Genomic DNA, 10,266 nt, shown 5'->3' on the forward strand with positions numbered 1-10,266 from the left:
ATATGCATGGATTTAATCTGGGTTCAGAGTTCTTATAGACTCAGGGTTGATACGAACCCAGGGGTTGATACGGAACCGACACAACTATATGTTGTTACATTGAGTCATTATGGACTCGGGGTTGATATAGACCCGACACAAGGACGTGTTATTATATTTTTATTTATGTTGTATGTGGTATTTTGGGGAAATTCACTAAACTTTGTGCTTATAGTTATGTTTATAGTTTCAGGTGTTTCCGGTACAAAAGAGAAATGAAAGGGACCGACATAATGACATAGCACCTCCTCCTCATGTTTCCGCGATTATAATGTCTTTTACTCTGATGTTTGGATCGTTTGTATTTTTTTTGTTTTCGAGACATATGATGTATGAGACGGTACTGTATCTCATAAATATTTCTCTCACAAATGATAAATATTACTCACGATCGACAAATGTTCCTTGTGAATGTTTATTAGTGTTGTAGTGATATACTACAGCTTAATACGGTCGTTACGTTCATTATGAACATTATAACGAATAACTTATTTATGTATTGTCTAGGTTGTTATTGTTTTTTACTATCTTAGATATAGATAACATGTATTCTCCGATCTATAATTTAGAAAAGCATCATATATATGCAGAAAAATAAATAAACACTATATATAACCGAAGTATATATAGAAATATAAAGAAGAAAATGAAGTTTGCCACTTTATTTAATTAAACAAATATTTATTACATGCTCCTCAAATTTGAATAAGTATATAAACTAAAAATTAAAATTTACTAAAGCACTTCCCCTCCCTTATAGTTTAACTCCCTCAATTTCCTTTCATCCGAGAGTTGTTGCGCCAACCTATGTTACAACATGCATTAATAACTTGTATAATATTTTATGAACGAGCTTAACTAAAAGTGATCCGAGAATATCCAATAATAGAGTTCTACCTTTTTAGTGCATCTCGGTTTGTACCACCACCCACTACCGGTTCAACTATCCCGGTATTAGTATCCACTCGCGTAACGGGTTTATCTAATAATCTTTCACCAACATCAACCAAATTGTTCAAATTTTCTGTTGTCGCTATATCTACTGAACTCAAGTCTCCAGTCAATGTATCATCCTATTTTTACGGTAGGAGTAAACAAAACTCATAATGTTAACTTTTAATGCATCAAATATGATATTCATTACAAAGCCAAAAAAAAAATCTCCCTTGTGTGCATTGTTAAGAATATGGCACTGTACAACACATTAATGCATGTCAGAGACCAAATATTACGAGGGTCTCCAAGATGTGCATGGTCAAGTTGTACTGTATCAGTCAATGCATGTCCGAGATAAATGAAGCGTACCTGAATGCGAAGATAATTATCAACCGAACTGAGGGCTTCAAATACAATGTTGTTATGAAAAACAACCAAATCGGCACTCGCTTGAAGGAAAGATTCTATCAGTGGGGTTGAATTGTTATTGACTAACCACCCGAGCACACCCCATTTTGCAGCCATTTTCGCATCATATGGAGATTGTTGCTTTTGTGTGCCTGTCCCTAACGATATCACGAGATATCTCGCGTAATCCAGTGGTGGAATTTGAGCGAAATCTGGATTTTCTTTGATGACTTGTCTTGTCACTTCCCCAGTCGCAACCAAAGACTACCAATTAGTACACAAATTAAAAGGTTACAATTCATGTAATTAATATTTGTACTTTGCTCAATAACAAGTGTTCTTCATGCATGAACATTTGTACGTGTATGGAGAGTCATATTTCATGCAAGAAGAGTTTGTATACAGCTTTACTCCATGCATGAAGAGCAACGTAGAGGTGCACTATGTGTGTCAAGAGAAGTATGCGTGAATAGTAGTACTTCATGCATAAATAGATGTCCTCGTTTTATAAATACTAATTATATTTGCATGGAATTTAATATATTAATTACCGGGTTATTAGCCGCAATGCCACCATCAATAAGGTTAAACTCTTCATCACCGTTTTGAAAATAATATGCGGGGAGATATGTAGGTGCAGCTGATGTACCCATGCAAATGTCCGATAATTGCGCATCCTTGCTAGGCTCACTTGCCACCTTCAAAACACCATTATCAGCTAATCTTAAAGACTTAATTAGATGTAAGAAATAACAATGCATTTTGAAAAATGTATTAATTGACTATAAGTCTTTGTAATCTTAACACGTAAAAAAGACTAACATGTTTTTCTTGCATATGAAATGTCTTGTTGAAGTGGCAATAAAAACATTGACTTTTTATTTATTCTTATTACACTAGTATCGTATTAATTATCAATTAATATTTTATTATTAAGACAACTATTTGAAAATTATAAAAAGAACCAAAACTTTATTGATCGGGTAGATTTCGATTAATAGTACATCATGTACATTTTGGTTCAATAATTTTGAACTAAATTAATAGGAAGAAATTAAATTAGAAAGTCGTGATAATCAAATAAATAATAACATGCGAGTATTTTCTTTCTTAAATTAACTCAACTTGGTTAAAAGAATGTACATGCACACACCTGAAATGAGCTAAAGATCACAGGCTGCATAGTCTTTATGTCAAAAGTAGGAATGACAACGTTAGTCAATGTTTGATTTAACCTTGTAGTTCCTAGTATGCCCGTTACAAGGTCTTTAAGATATTCCCCGTCGTATTGTGGTCCTATCAGTGCCTTTGACTGCTTTATAATCTCTGCAAACGGCCCTCTATATATTTGCAACAAACGAAGAGTAAAAAACAAGACAATTGATCAAGATCTATTAAATATTTAGTTTAGTGGAATTTTATTTTATCAGATTTAAAAAAAAAAAAATCTTGTGTCTTTTTATAAGAATAGAAGCTATGTCATAATTAAACTTACCCAATTTGTGGGAAAATCTTCGGACAATTTTCAAGAAAAAATGGAACGATGTCTTTTGCAGCATACAAAGGTTTGTTGTTTTGGTCTGGAGCCGTTAGCATGGTTGTTAGTAAACCACCGGTGCTTGTTCCAGCAATGACATCAAAGTAATCAGCTAACCTTGCATCCTCACTGTCTAACTCCTGCGTATATATATTTCATGAAAAAAAATATATAAAACTACATAAAGTTAAAAATAAACTCTATAGCATGTAACTCGTTAATATATAGAAAATTAAGCGATATATAGAAAATGGTTCTATATGTGTTTGTTCAAGTAAAGATGATATGTACGTTCGTACACATATATGTGAGAGTCATACCTGAAGTTGTGACTCAAGGTAACTAAGAATGACACCCGGAATGATACCTCTTACACCTCCACCATCGATGCTGAGGATGGTTATAAGATTTCCGGCGCTTGGAGGTCGGAGTCCCACACGGGCTGTAGTCAGTATATTGCTTGCCATCTTTTGACCGTAATTATTAATTAAGACCTAACTCTTGAATAATATGTGCTTAATCAGAACTTAGAGTTAGTTTATATGCTTAACATCTCTATGTACACGTCAAATTGTCCCTTTTCTAGATCCAAATAGCACATGCTCTTATGTGTTAATTATTGCATATTTCTCTTCTATAAAAAAATCAAAACACTCATAAAATAATCCATTTGACTTTTATTTATGCGAACAAAGGATTCTCGAGGGGGAAAACCAACGTTCCTAAAACATTAAATCACTCCGTAAAAAGCATATATATATATATATATATATAATCAAATGTGAACTATAAATATTATATTTTTTGTCCATTAGATTTAAAAGATCAAAGGGTTAAAATATGAGGGTACACATTGTTAACATGTACTTGCATTTACTCTATAATTGCACTTAACTCACTACATTTATTCTATAATTACACTTAATTCACTGTAACGTCAAAATTGTAAGAATGGTAAAAATATATATGGAATGTGAGAATTTAATTGAGTATCAATTTAAATTTATATTTAAATTTCAATTTACGTACTGCAATAGATTTTTACACAATAGTAAAAAAAATATGAAACATATTTCATTCTGTTAGAATTAAGTTTTCTTTTTTAACTATATATAAAATTAGATTTTTTTTTCTTCATCATGGGAACAGTTCAAAGTTAATTGTTGTGACTTATTTTTTGCCATTGTTATGCTTATGAATTACAATCTTTTAACAATTTGCATGGTTGATACAACGTTAAGAATCAGTTTTTTTTTTTAAATAAAGCTACTTATATATCATGAAAATGGTTAAGAGTCAATTTTTTTAGTTAAATCATAATGCTTGACGCTAAGAATGATTACGAATGACATTCATATAGAATATATAAGACATTAATTACATGGTCATAACTGACATTCTTAAAGAATGGGTTAACATTCTTGAATAAGAGTTTGAAATTGTCTAAGAATAGACAGTAAATCCAAGTGCATAACCAATATTCTTGAAGAGTAATTCAATATTGTTGAAATAATAAAATAATATTCTTGAAGAATAATTCAACATTGTTGAAATAATAAAATAACATTGTCAAAGAATAAGACGGGAAATAAAAAAAGAACCTAAAATTCAAATACAAAAATCTAACATTATCATAAGGATTAAGACAGTTTACAACTACACATCTAACATTGTCATCAGAATGAAAATAACTTATAATTACATAAACTTATGGCTTGATGTTTTTACAGCATGAAGTGTTAACTACAACAATGAAGATGACTATAGGTCATTGTTACTTCCTAGAAGGTGGATAAGAAACCAGATGGTGTGAAGTTCTTCATTGTTTAATAAGAGGAACAAGGTGAGAAGATTGTCTGGTTCCCTTGCTTGAAAACCCATTATCCAGCCTTCACTCCCTTGATTATAATGATACCCTTCATGCACCATTTATCTCTTTGATCATAAACATTCTATGAGAATAAATGCCATAAAATTATATTCTTTGAGAATAACATTATATGAGAATAACAAACCTTTATCCCCTGTTCATAACCCGCAAAAAAAGTGAAGAATAAAAGTATAAATTTAAACAAAAAAGTCAAATTTCTTAAATTTTAAATGCTTTATTCGTCTTTCACCTAAAAAACAAGCGAAATAGTTGATTTGGTAAATCCAATTGTGTAATGAGATAACTAATAAAAACCAAAGTTTTGATTATACAAACTTCTGGGGTTTTTAAATAAAAATATAAAAAATGATGAAATCAGAACTTACATGTTTATATAGAATGAAGGGAAAAGGGAAAAGGTAAATAATAATTGAATGATACCTCAAGTTCCATCATTGCCACATATTTATGCAAGGGAACTTCATAATTGAGAAAAGTTTGCATCAATTTCTCCTCATATAAAATATATTAAATAAGCGTAATCATGTTGAAACCAAAATATATAAAAAATTCTTATCTAAACTATTAGATTTATCAATACCTAAGTCGCTATGTACATTGTTTTATACCTTTTATTCTCTAATAAGTATCTGATTCATCTATTAAGATTTGATTCTAAAAAATCATATAGGTTGTAATAAAAAATCTTTACACAATGAAAACATAAGATAACTAGATCTAGAATCAAGTTGAGAATGTTTTAAAAAGAATTTATGATAACATCGACATAGAAAGAGGAAGACAAGCAAAAAAATGTCTTAAAGAGAGAAAGAGAGATAAGAAGATAAACAAAAGCTAGAATAGGAACCCACCCCCTTTCTTTTTACCTCCCTCATTGCGTCTTTCTCCCTCTGTCACAAACAAGGACTAACACCCCTTTTATATCTTTTCCCGATTTGCAGTGGTGTAGATGGAAGAAGAAAGGTTGAGATGATGATGATACCAATGGTGGTTCGACAATGGTGTTGTGCAACTCTGGAGACGACAAGTTGAAGACAGGAGCACGCATTCTTCATCCTTTCCTTTTTATGTGTGAACTCAATTTTATTAAAAAAAAACTCTCAAAATTAGGTTGATCATATAGTTAGTGCTTTTGAAATCAAATTCCTTGTTAATCTAAATTACCATAATTATATGATTATCATTTAAAATTAATTGATTGGTTGAGAATGTGTCATACATTCACATAATATTTATAGGTTATATGTGAACCTAACTCTCTCTCTCTCTCTCTCTCTCTCTATATATATATATATATATATATATATATATATATATATATATATATATATATATATATATATATATATATAGGACCGTTTCGAACATATTTTTGGCCCACGGCAAGGGAAAAAATGAGCCTTTAAAAACACAAATGTCATCATGTTTTTTTTATAATAAATCAATAATTAAAAGAAAAATATTTGTATTATCTTCTAAATATAATAATTTTCATAAAAAATTTGGGCCCCTTTATAAAATGGGCCCTAGACGGTCGCCCCTATCGCCCACCCTCTGGGACGGACATATATATATATATATATATATATATATATATATATATATATATATATATATATATATATATATATATATATATATATATATATGACAAAACTTCAAAAATGTTCCCTGTGGTTTTCGAAAATATCAAGTTTAGTCCCTAAGTTCAAAAAACCTCACAGATGGTCCCTGTGGTTTCACAACTTTTAACATTTGGTCCTTCTGGCTAACTCCGTTACGATTTAGCCGTTAAGTCAGGAGCATTTTTGGTATTTCACTACACAGGGACCATTTATGAGGTTTTCAGTTACTTTTTTTTAAATAAGTAAATAAATAAAATTTAATATGCAAGGGTCCCACCTCTTTCTCTCTCTCTCTCTCTCTCTTTCTCTCTCTATCTCTCTCTCTCTCTCTTCGTCCTCCCCCTGATCACCATAAAAAACATACACACACTCCCAATACACACAGATACATACACACATTCCACATACACAAACAGTCGCCACTAGTTAGCCTTCAATGACTCTGCTCGATCCTCCCACCATCAATTGCTTTCAATAATGCATCAAAGGAAGCTCAAAGATTTCAGACGATAACATCTCCTCCTCCGACTTAGTCTGCGTCAGGATGAGAAAAAACGACCCTAACCCCACCCTCTCTTCTTCTTCTTCTACCTGATTTACAACGACGGTGGAAGGGCATCGATGGGTGGCTACGGTTGGTGGATGTGGGCGGCCTTGCTGCTTCATTTCTTCGAAATGAGAACAATTAGAATTATTAAAAAAATTAAATCAAGATGAAGTTGAATTGACTTTACAGTGGGGAAAGTGTTGCTGGTGTAAGAAATAAGCATACAGGTCTTCCCAACAGCTCCATCGTCGACTATCATGCACTTTATAAACCGAGATGCGCTCATTCTTGACTTTTTTTCCGGTAACCGGAGTTTGACTTTGACCTCCGACGACCAACTTCAACAAATATTCTTGTTCTCCCCTCTTGATTAACTTCTCTTTCCTTCAGACTTCAAGCCAAAAAAGCTGCAAAACTTCTCCCCAAACATCAAAACCCTAAAATATTTCCACACTGACTACAATATAAGGACCAAAATCAGCAGCACATTCATCGATGTTGGAACATTTCTTACAAATAGTGTGTGATTGTGTGTGTTTTGTGTGTAGAGAGAAATGAGAAGCACCTTAGAGAGAGAAAGAGGTGGGACCCTTGCATATTAAATTTTATTTATATATTTATTTAAAAAAAAGTAACTGAAAACCTCATAAATGGTCCCTATGTAGTGAAATACCAAAAATGCCCCTGACTTAACGGCTAAATAGTAACGGAGTTAGCCGGAAGGACCAAATGTTAAAAGTTTTGAAACCACAGGGACCATCTATGAGGTTTTTTGAACTTAGGGACTAAACTTGATATTTTCGAAAACCACAGGGACCATTTTTGAAGTTTTGGCTATATATATATATATATATATATATATATATATATATATATATATATATATATATATATACAGAGAGAGAGAGAGATAGATAAAGAGAGAGAGAGAGATGTTTATGTATTTTAACTATGCATTGTGTTGATGTAAGAATCAATGCGAGTCAATCATTTTATAAGGATAGTTGTGTAATATTACATTTTAATTAATATTTTTAAATTAATAAATCTCAAATAAATCCCTTTGTATTAGGTAATTATTTATGAATATGTTAATTGTCATTAAGCCTAATAATCTATATATATTATCACAAAACCCTACAATAGTTGTCAGGAATTACAACATAGATACAAATTTCAAATCGACACTATCCTTGAATCGCCAACCACTTCCACACCTGCATTTTCGTTCTTCCATCATCACTTTATAAGAAGTTGACTACGACTCTGCTGCTAATGCCGTCTATGATGTTGTGTATCTTCATCTTCATCAACACATCTCTGTTTTAACATTATCATAGTCGAAAAATTTTAGGTATCTCATCTTACATTCTAGTTGATAATTTTTGCAATTATACTTGTTAAACTAGGGTTCTTGTAACTGGAATTGTGATTTAATATGTTAGCAGATTTGTTTAGATTTAATTGGTTTTGCCTCATTCACTTTTTGATTGGGAATTGATTGTATTAGTTTAATTTAAATGCTTTTAAATTATCCAATTGTATACAATTTTCTTATATATTCAATGAGTTCATGTTTCATATAAATCTGAATGAATTAATTTTTTTTGTGATAAATCATTCAATTTGCTCTTTAACGTCAAAATTAGATTATAATTTAGAATAATATTTGGTATATAATATATTTTTATATCTTGGACTAACAGTTGATCTGTTTGAATTTTAATTTAGAATAATATTTGGTTTTTAAGATATTTTTCCAATATTTTATCTTTTTTTCCTTCTCATAGTGATGTACAAAGTTTCCCTTGTTGTTTAATGTTTGAGACATGGAATAACTGATTATCTTGTGAAACATAGTATTATCTTGTAGAGTGAGTGATCATTGCATTTCCAACCTTTACTTTTCACAATTGGCAGCTTCAATGTAGAAATGCCTTGAAATATATTTTTTTGTCTATGTTGCACGCCCAGTAGAAATGCTTGAAAGAAAATTTGATGTTCAAATTCTTGAAGAACACAAAAGTAAATATGACTTGGTTATTTGTGTTATTTGGTTCTAACATGTGGTATGTATTCTCTTAGAATTACTAAAATTTGGTTTATTATTGTCATATAAAAGAAGTCTTACATAATTTTATTCTTACGTAATTTGACTTCATAGCAGTTATTCTCATAGAATAGGAAAGGGACATGATGATTAAGGGACTGAAGGTTGGATGAATGTGTGTGAGATGAAGATAAACAATGATGGTCACCAATCTTCCCAAAAATGCACTATTCATAGTCATATTCTAGCAGATAAGCTATAATAGATTGATAAGAATATATGTAATAATATATTCTGAAAGAATAATCTACATATTATATTTGTTTGTTGTTAATGAGTGTTACATTATAATAAAATAATATATAAAGTTTTGTAATTTTTAAGAATATGAGGATAAAATTTAACTTGTATCTAAAATTTTGTTAATCTTTAAAAGTACATTTTGATAGAATATTATAACCGAACTATCATTCTAATAGAATAAAAATCGACCTTGTTTGCAAATTAAGTTAGAAGTGACACTGAATTAGTTAAAAAAAATTAGATTTTTTAAATCAAGAGAATTAGTTATCCCTTAAAATATGGAAATTTTCTTTTTTAAATTTAACTTAATAGACTAAAATACCCTTGTAATGAATTTAGATGGTGATTTTCTAATATCTTTAATTTAGTAATATTTGTTTATCAAATTCTTAAAATAACTAAAATGATTGGTCCACAATCAACCCTACAACCATACAATAAATAGTTAGAATACAATAACATATATATATATATATATATATATATATATATATATATATATATATATATATATATATATATATATATATATATATATATATATATATATATATATATATATATATATATATATATATATATATATATATATATATATATATCAAGGTTGTAAAAATCGTTCGACGTTAGCTAGTCGGTGGAATGGGGTCAAGGGATTAATCGGCTAGGCGGAGATTAATCGGGGACCATTAATTGCTAATTTGTTAGATTTTAAAAAATTAAATATGTCTAATATCATATAAAAGCTCATAAATACCGCTAATATCATAACAAAATAGGATAATATGATAAATACAACACTAATTATACCTCAAATAGTTTCTGTTGAGATATAACTTCTTCAAAGTGTTCAAATTTCATCGGGTTCTGTTGTTTCAGTCATTTTGTATGCATGGATTAATCACTAGGTGCTCTCTAATCGGTCAAGTA

General features: G+C 30.2%; 1 protein-coding gene across 1 annotated transcript; it reads right to left on the reverse strand.

Moving 5' to 3' along the window:
* Nucleotides 1-699: 699 nt before the first annotated feature.
* On the reverse strand, nucleotides 700-3,395 carry LOC111908958 (patatin-like protein 1). The gene is made up of 7 exons (XM_023904756.3): nucleotides 3,241-3,395; nucleotides 2,879-3,060; nucleotides 2,537-2,723; nucleotides 1,935-2,081; nucleotides 1,345-1,647; nucleotides 937-1,112; nucleotides 700-844 (listed from the first exon to the last, which is right to left on the reverse strand). The coding sequence occupies exons 1-7, from the start codon at nucleotides 3,385-3,387 to the stop codon at nucleotides 775-777; spliced, it is 1,212 nt and encodes a 403-aa protein (XP_023760524.1). The 5' UTR covers nucleotides 3,388-3,395; the 3' UTR covers nucleotides 700-774.
* Between the last annotated feature and the right edge of the window lie 6,871 nt (nucleotides 3,396-10,266).

Source organism: Lactuca sativa, chromosome 4 (genome assembly GCF_002870075.4).
Source record: "Lactuca sativa cultivar Salinas chromosome 4, Lsat_Salinas_v11, whole genome shotgun sequence".
Taxonomy (NCBI): domain Eukaryota; kingdom Viridiplantae; phylum Streptophyta; class Magnoliopsida; order Asterales; family Asteraceae; genus Lactuca; species Lactuca sativa.

Excerpts from the sequence above, each read along its gene's own strand:
- LOC111908958 (XM_023904756.3), bottom strand. The coding sequence starts at position 3,387 with ATGGCAAGCAATATACTGACTACAGCCCGTGTGGGACTCCGACCTCCA. Across the intron at positions 2,082-2,536 it reads TGATCTTTAGCTCATTTCAG|GTGGCAAGTGAGCCTAGCAA; the intron begins GTGTGTGCATGT and ends GGTGTTTTGAAG. Across the intron at positions 1,113-1,344 it reads ATAATTATCTTCGCATTCAG|GATGATACATTGACTGGAGA; the intron begins GTACGCTTCATT and ends CCGTAAAAATAG.